Source organism: Danio rerio, chromosome 2, assembly GCF_049306965.1.
Source record: "Danio rerio strain Tuebingen ecotype United States chromosome 2, GRCz12tu, whole genome shotgun sequence".
NCBI classification, from domain to species: domain Eukaryota; kingdom Metazoa; phylum Chordata; class Actinopteri; order Cypriniformes; family Danionidae; genus Danio; species Danio rerio.
Window position 1 is genome coordinate 54,654,112 of NC_133177.1, and position 18,521 is coordinate 54,672,632.

The 18,521-nt window shown below is 35.9% G+C and overlaps 2 protein-coding genes across 2 annotated transcripts in view; both read right to left on the bottom strand.

Annotated features, from left to right (window-relative positions):
• pigrl3.9 (polymeric immunoglobulin receptor-like 3.9) overlaps window positions 1–5,138 on the bottom strand; it is a 30,686-nt gene extending 25,548 nt beyond the window's left edge. Inside the window, 3 exon segments of the mRNA XM_073931097.1 lie at window positions 2,658–3,000; window positions 4,520–4,840; window positions 5,021–5,138. Coding sequence (XP_073787198.1) covers window positions 2,658–3,000; window positions 4,520–4,840; window positions 5,021–5,126 — 770 coding nt within the window. The 5' untranslated portion in view covers window positions 5,127–5,138.
• A 4,592-nt stretch (window positions 5,139–9,730) lies between these two features.
• LOC100332092 (uncharacterized) lies at window positions 9,731–18,369 on the bottom strand. The gene is made up of 12 exons (XM_073931091.1): window positions 17,693–18,369; window positions 17,204–17,512; window positions 15,983–16,294; window positions 15,857–15,893; window positions 15,473–15,531; window positions 12,816–12,849; window positions 12,543–12,643; window positions 11,249–11,301; window positions 11,090–11,137; window positions 10,939–10,992; window positions 10,599–10,664; window positions 9,731–10,343 (listed from the first exon to the last, which is right to left on the bottom strand). Exons 1-12 carry the CDS (start codon window positions 17,736–17,738, stop codon window positions 10,338–10,340), a joined length of 1,125 nt encoding a protein of 374 aa, XP_073787192.1. The 5' UTR covers window positions 17,739–18,369; the 3' UTR covers window positions 9,731–10,337.
• Between the last annotated feature and the right edge of the window lie 152 nt (window positions 18,370–18,521).

Consider the following 18,521-nt stretch of genomic DNA (forward strand, 5'->3'; position numbering starts at 1 on the left):
GTTAAATATTAAATTTTCATAATCCGAGCATATAAAAAAAATTATACAAGCCCCAAATTTGGCCAAAAGCTGTATTTAGATACGTTAGATTTTGTTGCTATATCTTTAATGTTTATCAGACTTATAGTTTTCCAATAAATAATTTTTAAGTATTATTTTTCTTAAAATATGGCAAGCCATTTTTGACTTAAACTCCATATTTTTTACTGATATGGCAAACCATTATTGCATGTATCACTTTCACACTTATTAAGCATTGTATTTTCAAAAAAATACGGCAAGCCATTTTTACATAATGTTCATTCCCTTAGTCTCATTATTAATCAGGGGTCGCCACAACGGAATGAACCGCCAACTTATCCAGCACTTGTTTTACACAGTGAATGACCTTCCAGCCGCAACCCAACACCAGGAATACATAATGTTCAAGTCCAGTTTTTGACACTCATAAAGACTGTCATAGAAACATTGGGGTTGATTTAGATCACTCATATTGCCAAGAAGCTTTGATGTATCATCACTAACCTGTCAAATGTCCCCATAGCAATAAAACAGTATAACCTAGCAACCATTTAAAAACAGCAATATCTCTACATCAGAACACCAAAGGGACCTGGGCATTGTCTCGTTTGACTCATGCTAGCAAATGGGACTTCCTGTGTACTATGCATGGTAACAAAGATAATGGAAGCCAAGTGCTAATAATGATTAGCTACATGCTATGAATGATTATCTAAATGCAATAACATATGCTAGAAATGCCTACTAAGTATCAGAATCTGATCAAACATGTACACGAGCATTGCCATTTAACAACTGCTTAGCAACCACCTAACAATGCCATAAACGTTTTAGCAACTGCCTAGCAACCACTTAGCAACCGCCACCCTGCTTCCTGCCAACTGCCATTCCCAGCCCTAGCGCAGTCACGTTGGCTTTCTCAAGCCAACATCAAAGTTTATCAATGAACTTTAGGTTCTAGTTACAGCTGGTGACTGTGCAGGCCATGGGAGATGTTCAACTTCACATTCATGTTCATCAAACCACTCTGTCACCAGTCTTGCTGTGTGTATTGGTGCATTATCTTTCTTATACATGGCACCTCCTTCAGGATACAATGTTTGGTATCCTTGGCAGTAATGAACAAGTATTGGCTCTAGGGAATGCTGTGACATTGCAGTGCAAACCATCTTCGATCCACCCACATGCTTTACTCTGGGCATGCAACAGTCTGGGTGGTACACTTCTTTGAGGTTTCTCCATACTGTAACTCTCCCAGATGTGAGAGAGAAAGTGAAGGTGGACTCATCAGAGAACAACACGTTTCATATTGCCCACAGCCTTTTTTTCTGCTGGTTTCTTTGAAACTGATGTTTGCCACTGGAACGAGTGACCAAAAGTTTGACTAGAACAGCCCAGCCATGTATAATGCATATTGACCCAGTGGAGCTTCCGACATACAATTTCGGTGGAAACAGGAGAGTTGAGGTGCACATCTAATTCTGCAGTGAGGTTGGCAGCTGTGGTTTTCTGATTTTTGAATATAATCTGGATTACAACCCGGACACCCCTTTCAGACAGCTTCCTCTTGCATCCACAGTTACTCCTGTTGTGGTTCGTCCCTCTTGGTGGTTTGCTGATAATACTCTGTCTTGGTCACAGATGCGTCAGCACCAACAATCTGTCCTCTTTTGAACTCTGATATGTCATTTATAATAATAATAATTGTGTGCATTGCAATATGTTAAGCAAAACTATACTATTACTCTGCTAATTAAACCTTTACACTTTACTCTTGTTGGTGAAATGTGCAATCAATGCTGATTGGTCAACAGAATTATCAAATTTCTAAAATCTCCAACACTAACTTGGACAGTGTTTCAGTTTAATTGTCCAACCCCGGTATATGAAAGTTGGTAAAAACTACATCATAAAATAAAAAAGGTGAACTGTTAAAAATAATTCTTAATCTTTGAGCTATTGTTTTCTAAAACACGTGTTATACATTGTATATGATGTTCCAGAATTGTGTGATAAAACTTAAAATGACCTGAAACAATCGCGCAATAAAACGTAAAACTTTTCACAATTATTTATTAAACAAAATTACCACTAAATACCAAACAAATGTTAAATTCCTGAATAATTTCTAAATAATCAAATTTAGCTGCTGCTTACTGTTTATTGTTGAATGCATTTTTGCAGAAGTTGTGTTGGTGGAGAGTTGTGTTGTGTTCCTGCAAAACAATGTCAAATAATAGTCATAATTAATTAGTTACATTTGTGTTGGAGAACAATATGAGTATAGACATAAATATACGATTGATTAGGCTGATTTAGTAAATTAGTACATCAAAATACATGACCATGGTCTGTTGCATGAATATCTCAGTAATTACATTTAAAAGAGCAGTACATTCCTGAAGTAATAATGTGAGAGCATGTACAGTGGATGTTTTTAGACCATATTAATGTTTTTTTTTTTTTTCAAAAAATCTATTTGACAACAAAAGTATTTGGATGTGTTTGATTCTTTTAAAAGGTCAAAAATGTTTAAAACTTACATTTCTGTCTCAGGAGTAGTTGTTGGAGTTGTCAGTAGTGGAAAGTAGAGAAAAGACCAACAAGGGTATTTTAGGGCAGTGATAGCTTCATATGTTTTACTTCTAAACTGGTTTGTGATCTTACCTTTGTGTTCAGGTTTAGTGACAGTAAGTTGAACAGGAACCTGCAGATCTCCAACAGAGCAGAAATACCATCCAGAATCAGAGAGTGTCAGTCCAGTCATCAGCACAGTGAAGGAGCTTTCAACATCATCACTAATCTGCACTGATGAATTCTGGGATGTGTCAGTCTTTTTCTCTGTGAAACAGCTCTTATCTTTAAATCTGCACCACTGTTTGGTTTTAGCCTTATATCCAGAACTGTAGAAACACTGGACGCTGACATCATCACCTTCATGTCCGGATACACTGCTGCTCATCACAGACACAGCAGGATCTGAAACAGTCAAGATGACATTTTACTGTACAGAAATAAACAGCTGTGAACAAACTGCCACTCAAACACTGCTTTAGGGCATGTTAGTATTGAGTTTGCTTAATCTATATTTATTTCAGCACGCAGACAATATAATCATCACAGATACACAAGATCACAATGCAAAGATCTAATCCTTGTTTCAGAGCCCTAAGCTGATTTCACTAAGTAGGACATGTTCCTGGGTTAACATCTGTGATGATCCTGGAACAACATTCCAATCAGCCAATCAGAATTAAGGGATATGTTTACAGTTTATGTTAAATTTATGCTTATGGTTAGGTTTATGCCAACCCGGGCTCATTGTGGAAACGTAGCCCCGCGGACATTTCTGCAGACTGCGAAATACGTCCCGGGAGGTATGTATTCGAGCAGTTTTTGAGGCCGCTGTGCGCACTTTTTTCGCGTCTCGGACGCCTCTCGGGAGTGTGTGCTGTTTGCGCCCTTGCTGTTCTCACATGAAAAGCCGCCGGAGCATGCTGTGGAGCATCCGTCCGTCTGACTGACTGGCTGAACGACTGAATGATCAACCGGGCGGCCGGCCAATCGGCCGACCTGGCCGCCCTCCTCTTCCACCTCATTTTCCTTCACTAAACCCAAGCGACAGTTTGCAAAAGCAGTCAAGAAGAAAAAAAAAAGCAAAAGCCCTTGTCTTTGATTTCGACCGCGTTTTCGGATCTCGCCCTTATTTTTTGGATTCTGTTTTTCATCTTACCTGATTTCTGGAACCGCTCTTCCCCGGACTCGATCCCGGTCGTCCCCATGGCCGAGCTAAGCGGACTAATAATTTAAAAAGCGGACTACTAAGCGGAATTATAAGCGGAATAATTTACAGCTATGGTTGGATTTAGGGGTAGGAATAGTTATGAATTACATTTTCGAACAAAAATGATGTTCCAGGATCAACATAGAAGTTAATCCAGGATCACATCATACTTGGCAATATCATGACGTGCGTTTCAGAATGGCAGAAGACAAAAGCATAATTCTGAAGGATTGTTAGGCTGCATTAATCAGAGCATCCAGAGACAGAAACACTTCCCACACGACTTCCCACAATTTAATCTGCATCTTGTCGATAAACTTATTTGGGCACCTTTTCCTTGACAGAAGAACAGTTATGATATCTCAAAATTAAATATAGACCTGCAGTAGTCGGGCCATGATGTGTTTTTTCATTAGTCATTACACAAATCACACTGAACAGAGCTAAACTGAACTGAACTGAACTTAAACACTAAAACCTGAACCACACTGTTCCAGTTACTATGACCATTTATGTGAAGCTGCTCTGACACAATCTACATTGTAAAAGCGCTATACAAATAAAGCTGAATTGAATTGAACATCCTACACTTAACTTGTTCTCCTTTTTCAGTTCCACTTGTGTGAACAGAAATAAACTTCTATCACACATAACACAACCTTTTACATTATTTGTTCATCAGAAATAATAGAGATTATGAAAGGTTTTCTTTACCTGATTGTACTGTCAGATACACATAATAACCAGCGTCTAGTGTCCCAGGACCACCGATCTCCACAGCGCACCAGTAATATGAAGAGTTGGACTCCTGCAGATTCTCCCATTCCACTGTAAAGATACTCTGTGCTGGATAATCAGTGATGGAGAATTTATTTCTTGTTTCATTTACAAATGTCAATATAGAGCAAGAGCTCCAAATGTATCCCCGACACCAATACTTCTGGTGTTCTTTATATTGTTCTTCATATAGACATGGAATAATGCCTGGAGATCCAGATTTCACTCCTATATTCAGTTTATTGATCCAAACTCCATCTGTAGACAAGATTAAGTGTAAGAAAACACATAAGAACACTCATAATCTGTACACACACTAATGAAGTAAATGTATAGTGAAGAATAACTAGCATCAAAGTAAACAACTGTAACACATCAAGTAAATAGACCATATACTAGTGTAATAATGCAATTTGTAAAATAATTATAATTATTTACCTCCAATGTGAAGTAAAACCCCAGCGAGAATCAGAGGGTGAATCATGTCCGCAGTGTGTGTGTGTGTGAGAAAAAGAGGGAGCGAGGGGAGCTGATTGCTCTGCATTATATTCTCCGGTTTTAGAGGAAGAGCAGAAATACCATGTAAAACCACACAGGTGTAAACAAATGAGCAAATAGTCATTCTGCTGTCAGCGACACATCAACACAGCAACATCTCACTGCACAAGCCTTCAGTTTGTGAACAGGCTAATGATGAGATGAGCAGATAAGAGGTTTGAAGAAATCAATTGCTCACTGCTATATTTACCATGTTCAGGTTTTTTGTTTATCCTTTATTACTGAAACACTTCAACTGTTTTACAGCGCCATGAAGAGGACAACAACAAAACTACACACATTAATAAATTCCAAACAGTATTTTAAACATGAAGAACTGATAAGCATTTATTTTTGAAAGAGAGAGAATGAGAGAGAATTAGAATTTTCAACACGCCTTTCATACAATTTTTAAAGACATAATACAATCAAATGTTACACATAAAAAACTGCCCAATAAACCATAAATTCAACATTTTCATCACAAATTTGACATAAAAATCCTTTGTAACACCAAATCTTTTCAAAACACATAAGATCACCCATTGTTTTGTGATACTGAAAATCAATTGAAAGTTGAAAATAAATGTTTTTAAACAGCCACTTGAGTTTTGCTCAACTTGTACTTTTCCAGAGTCATAAATTGCCATTTTTGGTTGTACCCCACCAAAAAATTGACAAAAAATAAATAAAAATAAAAACTATGTTTACGTGTGTACCCAGGGGATGTGACACTGACAACAGAGGTGAGGATCCACATGCAGGTTTATTAGAATCGTCAGGCAAACAGTGGTCAATACAGGGGCAAACAGATGTATGAGGGCAATCCAGAGTCAAAGTCAAAATAATAGGCAGATGGTCAGAGGCAGGCAGCAAACAGAATTAAACAAACAAACAAGGCAAAGGATCAAAACATGGCAAAGGCAGATAAAGGAAACGTGTTGTAGAGTCACTGTAGCAGATTACAAGACTCAGCAATGAGTGTTTCAATGTGAGCTGTATTTATGTGTGTGTGTAATCAGTAGTTGAGCAGCATCAGCTGTGTGTATGCAATCCGTCAGGATCAGGAACTGGTTGTGTGTGTATTGCAAGACTGAATAAGTAGTCCATTTCAAGCAGATTTGTGGTCCTATGTTTGTGTGAGTGTTTACCAGCGACCTCTGGTGGTTAGATGGCTGGTGATCGATTATGACAACGTGTATACTTATAACCACAAATAAAAGTTTACAAAGAAAACATCTTGCCAAAACAAACAAACAAATTAGATAAGACCTGAAATATATATATATATTTGTTTATATATCTGTTTCAAAACATAAAAGCATGATATAGGGTTTCACGTTGAGAGCAAAATGAACATTCATCACTAATACCTGGATTTATAATTGATACAAACGCATTCACAGCTATGACACCGTGCAAGATTCTCCATTGCAAACCCCCCACTTATTTTGGAAGAGGGGGTTACAGAGCTCTCCACTCTGGTTTAGCATTCTCTTTTAAATGGAGAACAGAGCGCCATGAGTATCAACCATAGACTGTAAAATATAGGTATCAACCCTATTATTAACAACTTTTATAAACATTTTTTCCAAACTCAGAATTGGTTCCCATTAAAAACAACACATTATTTTGCAAAAAAAAAAAAAAAAAAATCACCTTTACACATTAAAATCAGTTGATAAATATCAATCAGGGAAAGGATCATTGCAATTTGGGATGATTAAACCATGAGCATTTCCCAACATGTTAGCTTCTTCAGGGGCAAAAAAATGATTTCCACTTTTCAAGTAGCTTTGCTATTCGTTTTGACCTAAACCCCAAACGATTCACAACAGCCTCAACATTCTTGAAAGCAGGGCATGTTCTCCCCGCGTTCAAGTGGGTTACCTCCGGGTGCTTTCCCCCCACAGTCCAAAGACATGCGCTACAGGTGAATTGGGTAGGCTAAATTGTTCATAATTTATGAGTGTGAATGAGAGTGTATGGGTGTTACTCAGAGATGGGTTGCAGGTGGAAGTGTATCCGCTGTATAAAACATATGCTGGATAATTTTGAGGTTTATTCCACTGTGGCGACCCCGGATTAATGAAGGGACTAAGCCGACAAGAAAATGAATGAATGATTGTTTCTACATGACATCTAGGGCCCTATCATACACCCGGCGCAGTGTGGCGCAAGACATGGCGCAATAGTCTTTTGTTAGTTTCAGCTTGGCGCAAGAGTGGTTTTGAGGCGTTGCGCTACGCTGTTTAAAGAGCAAATGCATTATCGCTCATTTGTGCGCCTATAGGCGTTCTGGTCTAAAAAGGGAGGCGTTCTGAGGCGGACCGCTGGCGCGTTGCTATTTTGAGAAACTATAATAGATTTTTCATTAGACCAAAACTAACCCGGTCTAAACTCTCGCTTATGCACTGCTTAGTAGTACAAGAGAGCAATAGGCAAATATCTTTACATATGGAAAAAAATAAATATTAAGGATATATATAGGATATAATAAGAATAGATATAAAATATAAATATAAAGGATTAAAATATTACAAAACATATTATTTTCTAGCCCTCATAAATATGAAAAATCACTGCTTTTATGTCTTGTTCATCTCGGGAGGCTTTTTCAGTTCATTCATAACAATTTGCTTTTGTATAATGTTATTATTATTAGCAGTATTATTTATTATATCCATATTTATATTTGTTCTATTAAAAACAAGCTTAGATTTGCTCACCTTTCAGGTTTTAGACCATATGGGGCATGGCAGGTGTATTTGGAAATAACTCAGTATTTTGACCACACTTGGTAATTATTGTTCATTTATTTGTTTGCTGGAAATTAGAACTTAATTTAAAAATAGTTTTGAAACAAATCTTTGTGCTTAACAAACTAAATTAATTATTTATAGGCTAATTGATGTCTGTGCGTAAAGGTTTCCCTATCCAAGAGCTAAAGTGAAAGTGATCCATTATCTCTCATTCTCACGCAGTAGATGCTCTGTTTAACAGTTTTCTGTTAAAAAACTGTTAACTGTTAACTGTTTGCTTGTGAAATGCTCAGTTTTTCCACTTAGACTTACTTTACGTCCTGTAAATAGCGAATGCGCTCTTGGCGTGACGAAGCTGGGTCTTAAAGGGAATGTGAGATGAGGCTCTAATTGGTTTATTCTCAAAACACACCTATAACTCATTAAGAAAATAAACTCAACACTTTTAGCTCATGCGCCTTGGCGCAAAGCGCATTTTTCCCGTCCGTAAATTAGCAAAAATGCGCTCTGACACGCCCTGAAAGTGTTTGCGCCCGGCGTTTTGCGCTCTGCGCATGGGCCGTCAAAATAAAGCTCCTAGTGGTTGAAAATGATACATGTAGTACCTTAACGGGGACCTATTATGCAAAAATTGCTTTTATAAGGGGTTTAAATACGGTTGTGTGGCAACAGTGTGTAAATATAACCTATTACTAATGGTAAAAATAATGAATAATTTTTATTTATTTTTTATTTTTTTATAATCACATTTCATAAATGCAATCAGAACAAAAACTGGGTGGCCTGGTGGGCTCAGTGCTTAGCACTGTTGCCTTACAGCAAGAAGGTTGGTGGTTTGAGTCCCGGCTGGACCAGTTGGCATTTGTATGAAGTTTGCATGTTCTCCTCCTGTTGGCGTGGGTTTCTACTAAATTGGTCATGTGTGTAAATGAGTGTGTATGGATGTTTCCCAGTACTGAGTTGCAGCTGGAAGGGCATCATCTGTGTAAAACATATGTTAGTTAGCAGATCTAGTCGCCGTTTCATTCAGCTGTGGTGACATCTGAAATAGAGACTATTTCATGCTGAAGGGCTTTATTGAAAAAAATACTTTACAATTTACAAGAAAAACTGGAAAATTTATCTTTTTTTCTCTCTGAAAGATGATGCTAGCTCATTTAAACTGTGTTCATGTATTTTTTGTACCAATAACTAGACAAAATTTTAATATGTGTTTATTCTGGTAACTTATTTATTTAGGTATTTCTATGACAAGTAAAAAACAAACATTTAAACTGCCAACAGGTGGCGCCAAGCCTTTAATAACAAGGAAGTGATTCATTGACTTGTTAATGGGTTAAAAAAAGCTGATTCAGTTAGAAAGGAATGAAATGACGACAAACTAAACAAACGAGAGGGGTCTGGATGCAGACCTGGTGCAGTACAGTCTGAGCTGCATCCAATGCTTTTAAATGGGCTCACATAAACCCCCTAATCCTACCCCTCACAGTCATGTCACTCATGAGTGCATTGTGTCTGATATTGCATTGCTGAGTGATGCAGTCTCAGCTTGCATCATAAAAGCTGCATCCAGATACTGTTGAAACAAACACCAGTTTGTTAAATGTTATTTATATACTATATTTACTATTATATACTATTATATATATATATATATATATATATATATATATATATATATATATATATATATATATATATATATATATACTTTGAACTGCTGAATGCTTGATATAAATATATATATATAAAAATCATAATCAGCTTCTAATTAATCGTAGGACGTAAAGCATCAGTGGTTCTGGTGTTCTTTGTCTTTCTGATTTTCTTTTCATTTTGCTTTTTATTTAAATTGTAAGTCTCCTAAAACTAATTTAACAAACTGGTGTGTGAAATAAATCCACTTGCAATCACTCTAATAAAACCGCAGAAACTGCACTCTCGCTCATGCATAACTACTGTACACAAAAATAAAAACAGTATAAAAAATAACTTATAAAAGGCGATTTTGCCTCTATTTAAGGAATCATCCCAAATAAAATGTAGCAAATAATTTTATTTCATTTTCAAAATATTGTTTGATTTTTCTGTTTGGCAATATTATTAATCACCCCTCAGGCCCAATTACAATTTTAGCTATTTTTTATTCTTTTTATTTATTTATTTATTTTTTAGAGTTTGTCAATTTTTACCCAATTTTTATCTCCACGTTTCTACCCTTTCTAAATTTAAACTTTTTTTTATTACAAATACTATAGTATAGCAAAACCATGGCAGATTTTTTGTTTACCATGTTTGTTTGTTCCTAATTTTTTATTTTTTTTTGTAAAAATTGTCTCTAAGATAATTTGTAAATAAAATTAAGGATGAAAAGAAATATTAAAGCAGATTTCATCGTCTTCAAAAATGCTAATATGTCGCCTTCATCCTCCATTTGGCCATAAATTAAGTCTGCATTACACCTGAAATATACACAAACATGTATTTCATAAGACTATTCATTTAGTTTAACTATAATGCAGACAAAAACAATGAAAAAGCAACAACTTTGAAATATTATTTTTTTAAATAACAATAATTACTATCTCCATGCATGAACACTATACTGAACATTGGTACATATGATGTCTTACTACTGAATTACAGTAAATGACTATCACGTTTTCTAACTGCTTCAATAAAGGATTCGTCTTTATATCTGTATGTTATGAACTCACAGTTTTGCGATCTTTCATCACAGCGCTGTAGAGCACATCAGGTTCTGGATCCACTGATGATAAACGCTGTGAAAAAGCATGATCAGATGTGAGAGGAGTTTGAACAACACGGTTTACAAGTTGAAAACGTTCTTTGTGCTTTGGCTGTTCATTTGTTTGCAAAACACAAATTCTGTCACACAAACCTTATATATATAACTTCAGTGCATCAAGAGTCGATGATAGAAATTAAACAGTGATGAATTGCAAACAAACTGAATGAAACAGACAATTCCAGTTATAACTGCGAACACATCAATTCACAAAAAATCACAATGAAGAAAATCTCAGATACACTTACTTTCTTAGTAAAGGAGACAGGACTGTAAAGCACTGAAGGATCGTCAGCAGAAGACTGTGAACAAACACAACTGACCATCACTGATCTGAGTTCAGCATGTCAGTGTCTTCTAAGAGTTGTAAAGCAGACAGAATGAAGGATGAGGACTTACATCAGCTTCTGCAGGACTGATAGATGTCATCTGGTTTTCAGAGGGCATCTGCAGCAAACACAGATGTAGAGGCTGTACTAAAGTCACACAACTACATTCTTTTCCACAGAACTTCTCTACTCAGTTTATGTCAATTACTGTAAATTCTAAAACACTTACAGTATTCATGGTGCTGCTGTCAACACGTTCTTCTTTCTTAATTTGTTCACCTTCTGTCAGGGTGAGATTTGAAGATAAATTTTCATAACAATCAGTATTATTTAATAGTACCTTTAACATTTATGAAAACTGTCCATGCCAAAAAAGCTCCTTCATGTGGAAATCCACACTTTAGATTTTATAAAGGTTTTTATCACCAGGAACAGGGTTCAGAACTGTTTGACTGAAGGATTCTTTATGGAAACACAAATGGTTCTCCTAAGGCACAGGTGCAAAAACCAGTTCCTGGAGGGCCACAGCTCTCTACAGTTTATTTCCAACTAGAGATCTGATCAGGACTTAATTTTTAGTCCAGGTTTTATTCCGCACCTGACCGCTCCCGCCGTATATTCAGCATTTGTTCACCCGCTACCCGACTCACCCCATTTTCTACCTGATCATTCCCGCTACATTTACATCAGATTTCCAAAATCTCACATTAAAATTGAGTACTACCAAAAGAGAGAGAGACAACAGATAAAACTAGTTGTGCAAGGTTTGTAAATGTCAGTTTTGTTTGCCCCTTTGTGATGTGACATGACTGCCGTGTGGTGAGATTTGTGGCTGGTGAGACATTACAAAGTGTGAAACACTTTTACAAAGCTCGAGACAAATTTACATTTTAAAAAACATTTTTACCTATCATCAGACTCAATTACATAGGAAAAACTATTTTACCAAGGACGAAACAAATTTACAAATTTTAGAAAAAAATTAACAAGATGCAACACACTTTTACAAGTCCCAAAACAAATTTACAATTACAGAGGGAATGTAGCACACAGCTCCCATATAAATTACACCAGAGTTACCGAGCGCTACAGTGTTTTATTAAGAAATTTATTCACATGCGGCAAGAAATCTGGTCGGGTCCAGACCTCCTCCAACCCTGCTCAAACACACTTACCCGGAGGTTTCAAACAAGCCTGAAGGACTCAGTTAGTTTGATCAAGTGAATTTAATTAGGGTTGAAACTAAACTGTTCAGAGCTGTGGCCCTCCAGAAACTGGCTTTGACACCTGTATTCTAAGACTGTAAGACATTTCTGTGAACACACCCCCTTTTGGATTCTTAGTTCTGTTTGGTCACATTCTTGGATAAATTATTCTGTGGTCAAGTGTGTTTGTATTATTATGACATTTGACCATTTTTCTATCCGTGAACACTGAATATGTGTGCTAGTTTGATGTTTCTTGTGTTATTATATTCATGCTATAATGAAATCATCAATAAACAGTGATAAAAACGAACTCACCTTGATTCTTTCTCATCCTGCAGATTACTATGGCAAAAAGAGCCACAAGCAGTAAAAGCATAAGTGTTGTTGCAAGGCACATGATCAGAATCACATTATCCCTGTGGTGATGGAGAGACATGTTTGTTAACATCATAAACATCTACAGCATGTTCAACTTTGAAGGCTTTTACAGATTAAATAAAGCAAATGCACACTGAAATAATAAATGCTTGTTTTGTTCATACGTAACAGTTTGGTATAAGTTATGATTGAATAAAAATATTCACATACATGTAAGCTCCCATTGGTTTAGAAGTCTTAAGTGCTGTTAAAAGCAGAAAAAAGTGAGTTAAAAAAAAAAAAAAAAAAAAAAAAAAATATATATATATATATATATATATATATATATATATACATATACATACAACAGTTATGTATATGTATATATATATATGTTATATATATATACAACAGTTCTCTCTGGTTCTCGAATCTGATTGGCTGATAGCCGTGATATATTTAGGTAATATCAACACCCGTAAAGCCTCTTTACCCTTTGTGTATTACTCCGCCCACATACAGCCAGCAAAAAGCAGACACTACAGATCTAAAGTTTAAAAGATGTTTGCTCAGCTGTTTAACTGTCAGCTTATGATTTGAATCCAATGTGGAAGTAAGTAGTTCCTCATACAAAAGAGTTTTTGAAACTCTCCATGTTTGAATTAGTTTTTATATACTCAATTATGCCGTCAAACTGTTGTATAAACGCAATTTCACACTCGTAGCAGTGCGATATGGCTGTATATCGGCACTGGTGGGGGCACTAAGGCACTCGGCCAACGCATGCCTCTCACCAGTGCGATATACAGCTATATCGCACTGCTACGAGTGTGAAATTGCTCATATATATATGAGCAATATATATTACACGTTGTTTACATAGCAAATTCATTTGGGCCGCTTTTAATGTATATATAGCGCATTTACTCTGCATGGTCATACACCCAAAGCTCTTTATAGTCATGAGGGGGCCTTTCCACACTACCAGCAGTATGCAGCATCCACTTGGATGCCTCCACTTTGTGGCGTCATGGGTGTTCCGGGCTAGAAAAGTGGTGTGTTATGGCACCAGTAGTGTTGGGTAGTATAGCATTGCTACAAATAGTGACGCTACTAGCTTAGCTACATTTCTCAGTAGTGTGGCGGTAGTGTTGCTACTTTCTGAATCAAATAGCTTTTCAGTAGCAAAGCTATTTTATTAGTTAAGTAGCGCAGTAAAGTCCACTCAAGCTACAGTTACCAGTCGCAGATCAATAAGTGACAACACAGACATTCATGGGGCCGCGAGGCCATTGTCTAGCCAATAAAAGTAAATGCATTCAATTAATGCCTATTCCAAAAATCTTTCCCTTTACTATAAATTACTATAGTATTTTAATTGTGTAACACCTGGTTTTATTGAATTTTCTGTTTTAGCTGTTATTTACTATAATGTGTTTCTGTTTAGTACAGCATACTATTTACAGTAAATAACTGAACTGAGCTATTCTGCCTCATATGTTTCATTGGCAGTTTTATTGATCACCAAGATATGATTGACCTGGATTTAAGTTGCTTCGATTTAAAAATGAAATTGTAAAAAAAAACTTAGATGTAACTAGGCTACTTTTGCCATGTAGTTTTTAGCTTAGCTTATACATTTCCCAGAGGGTACCTTTTAGTGTAGTTCAGCTACATTTTAAGTAGAGTAGCTAATAGCTTAGCTCACTACATTTTTCAAGTAGCTTGCCCAACACTGTGAGGAGCATTGTTGGCGCGCAGCTATTTTGAGGAACTGAAATAGACATTGACCAACTAAAAGCTGCGCAGAGAGCGTTAGTGTCTATGAAAGTACAAACGATCACACATTGCTTAATACTCACAGGATGTATGGCAACACACAAATATCTTTACATATGAAAACAATTAAAGGATTAAAATATTATTTTCTACATAAATACACTCCCAGAAATAAAGGTATGCAATCTGTTACTGGGGTGGTACCTTTTCGAAAGGTAAAAATTTGTACCTAAAAGGTCCATATTAATACCTCAATTAGTCCCTAAAAAGTACAAAAGTGTTCCCCTTAAAATTTTTAGGTACTAATATATACTCTTAGGGTACCAATGTGGACCCTTTAAGTACAAATGTGTACTTTTTGAAAAGGTACCACCCCAGAGACAGCTCGTGTACCTTTATTTCTGAGTGTATAAAAACACTGTCTTAATGCCTCATCTCTGGAAGGCTGCTTTTAGTTTATTTATCACAATCTGCATTTGTATAATGGTATTATTTGTAGTGCTATTATTTATTACTGTATATGCATATTTATATTTGTTTTAATTAAAACAAGTTTAGATTTGTCCACCTGTTGGGTTTTTAAGACATAGGATGTGTGTTTAAATATAACTTTAACTTTAACCACACTTTGTTATTATTGTTCATTTATTTGTTTGCTGGAAATTAGAACTGAATTTAAAAATAGTTTTGAAACAAATCTTGTGAACAATCTAATGAAATAATAAATAATAAATATGTAAGCTAATGGATGTCTTCAGTGAAGTGAGTTTCCACCGTTTCCTTACTCCATGAAAGTAAAGGAGTAAAGCGTAAACGTAAGTAGAAAGTAAAGAGGCTGAATGGAGGAAGCTTGTTCTTAACCCGTTTAACAGTTTTAGCTGTTATAACAGTTAAACTGTTTTCTCACTACAGTGAAGCGTTCAGTTTTCTCACTTAGTCTGCCATGTAAATTCTAACCTAAAATATAACGCCTATATATGAGCTAAGAAAATTGTGCAATAAAAAGTTAAACTTTTCACAATTAGTGTAAACAAAATTACCAAAATAACTCAGAAGAAACATTAAACTCCTGAATATTTCCTAAGTAATCAAATTTAGCTGCTGCTTACTGTTTATCGTTGAATGCATGATTGTAGAAGTTGTGTTGGTGGAGAGTTGTGTTGTGCTCCTGCAAAACAATGTCAAATAAAAGTCATAATTAATTAGTTACATTTGTGTTGGAGAACAATATGAGTATAGACATAAATCTATGATTAATTAGCCTGATTTAGTAAATCATTTAAAAATTTACATTGGTGTGTTGCAGCAAGTATGAATAACTCAATACAGTAATAACACTTAATCAGCAGTATATTCATGAAGTAATAATGAAAGAGCATGAACAGTGGATGTTTTTACACCACATTAAAACAATAATTTCATAAATCTACTTGACAAAAAAAGTATTTAAATGTGTTTGATTCATTTAAACAATCAAAAATGTTTAAACTTACATTTCTGTCTCAGATGTATATTTCGGAGTTGTCAGTACTGGAAAAAGAAAAGAATAAAGCAACAAGGGTATTTTAGGGCAGTAATAGCATCATAATTTTTTTAGCCTAGCTGGTTTGTGATCTTACCTTTGGGTTCAGGTTTAGTGACAGTGAGTTGAACAGGAACTTTCAGATTTCCAACAGAGCAGAAATACCATCCAGAATCAGAGAGGTTCAGTCCAGTCATCAGCACAGTGAAGAAGCTTTTACCATCATCACTGATCTGCACTGATAAATTCTGGGATGTGTCCATCTTTTCCTCTGTGAAACAGCTCTTATCTTTAACTCTGCACCACTGTTTGTTGTAAGCCTTATATCCAGAACTGTAGAAACACTGAACACTGACATTACCACCTTCATGTCCAGATACACTGCTGTTCATCACAGACACATCAGGAGCTGAAAACAGTCAAAATGACAAGATGACATTTTACTGAACAGAAATAAACAGCTGTGAACAAACTGCCACTCAAAACACTCCAGGGCACATTAGTGAGTGTTTAATCTATATTTATTTCAGCACACAGACAATATAATCATCACGGATACGCAAGATCACAATGCAAAGATCTAATCCTTGTTTCAGAGCCCTAACCTGATTTCACTAGGTAAGACATGTTCCTGGGTTAACATCTACAGTATGATGATCCTGGAACAACATTCCCATCAGCCAATCAGAATTAAGGGATATGTTCACCATTTGTGTTAAGTTTAGGTTTACGTTTAGGTTTATACACTTCTACATTAGTGTTACCCAAATATTATCCTCCTCTGATTTTGGGAATAATTTACAGTTATGGTTGGGTTTAGGTGTAGGGAATAGGTATGGATTACATTTTCAAACAAAAATGATGTGCCAGGATCAACATAGAAGTTAATGCAGGATCACTTGACACTATGACACTTGGCAATATCATGATGTGCATTTCAAAATGGCAGAAGTAAAGACAAATGCATAATTCTGAAGGATTGTTAGACTACATTAATCAGAGCATCTAGAGCAGGAAACACTTCCCACAAGATTTTTTTTATTTAATCTGCATCTTGTTGTGTCCTATCTGGGCCTGAACATTCTCCTTGACAGAATCAACAGAGAGAAGAGTCATGAGATCGCAACAATTAAATATAGACCTGCAGTAGTCGGGCGACGATGTGTTTTTTTATTAGTCATTACACATCCTATGCTTAACTTGTTCTCCTTTTTCAGTTCTACTTGTGTGAACAGAAATAACTTCTAGCACACATAACAAAACCTTTTACATTATTTGTTCATCAGAAATAATAGAGATTTTGAAAAATGTTCTTTACCTGATCGTACTGTCAGATGCACATAATAACCAGCGTCTAGTGTCTCAGCACCACCGATCTCCACAGCGCACCAGTAATATCCAGAGTCTGACGGCTGCAGATTCTGCCATTCAACTGTAAAGATACTCTGAGCTGGATAATCAGTGATGGAGAATTTATTTCTTGTTTCATTTACAAATGTCAATATAGCGCAAGTGCTCCAAAAGTATCCCTGACACCAAAACTTCTGGTGTTCTTTATATTGTTCTTCATATAGACATGGAATATTGCCTGGAGATCCAGATTTCACTCTTATAATCCAAGCTCCATCTGTAGACAAGATTAAGTGTAAAAAAAACATTAGGGGATCATAAATGGCACACACACTAATGAAGTAAATGTATAGTGAACAATAACTAGCATTAAAGTAAACAACTGTAACACATCAAGTAAACAACAGACCATTTAATAGTTTAACAATGCAATTTTAAACAAATTATAACCATTTACCTCCAATGTGAAGTAAAACCCCAGCGAGAATCAGAAGGTGAATCATATCTGCAGTGTGTGTATGTGCATGAGAGGAGCTGATCGCTTCATTTTATTCTCCGATTTTAGAGGAAGATCAGAAATGCCACTTTGCACCACAAAAGTGTGAACAAGTGAGCAAAATAGTCATTCTGCTGCCAGCGACACATCACACATCAGCACATTAACATCTCACTACTTAAGTCTTCAGTTTGTGAACAGGCTAATAATGGGATGAGCAGATGAGTGGTTTGAAGCAATTTCTGTTCTTTGGTTCTTTCTTTATCCTTTATTAACACTCACCCTGGTGCTCCAATTGTATTACATCGCCATGAAGAGGACAACAACAAAACCACACACAGATAAGAAAATTGAAAATTAGGTGACAACTTCCTTTTGAATAAACTTGACCCCCTTTGGCGAGCAGTTGGTGTTTGCATGCAGTTGTACATTGTCTAATAGATTTTAAACTTCATACCATGATGGTTTTATTTCTTTGTTTATACGCTGGGTGGCATTCTGTACATTGGGGCTACAGTGCTGTCCTGTTTTCTGGATTTATTTTGTGTTTAGGTTTATTTTGGTTTACACAAGGATTGTTTATTCAACTAACATATTTTTGTTGGTTTATCTATCCATTATTGTTTGCATTTAAGTCCTATTTCTCCTATTTGGTTGTTTGTTTTGATTGTATTAAATAGTAATAATAATAATAATAATAATATTAATAATATAAAAACATTGATTTAAAAAGTATTTTGTGACACCCACATCCCGCACTAAAATGCAGGTTTATGTTTTAAATAATAAC

Excerpts from the sequence above, each read along its gene's own strand:
- LOC100332092 (XM_073931091.1), bottom strand. The coding sequence starts at position 17,738 with ATGATTCACCTTCTGATTCTCGCTGGGGTTTTACTTCACATTGGAG. Across the intron at positions 11,138-11,248 it reads ACAGCAGCACCATGAATACT|ATGCCCTCTGAAAACCAGAT; the intron begins GTAAGTGTTTTA and ends TGTTTGCTGCAG. Across the intron at positions 10,993-11,089 it reads TCAGTCCTGCAGAAGCTGAT|TCTTCTGCTGACGATCCTTC; the intron begins GTAAGTCCTCAT and ends GTTTGTTCACAG.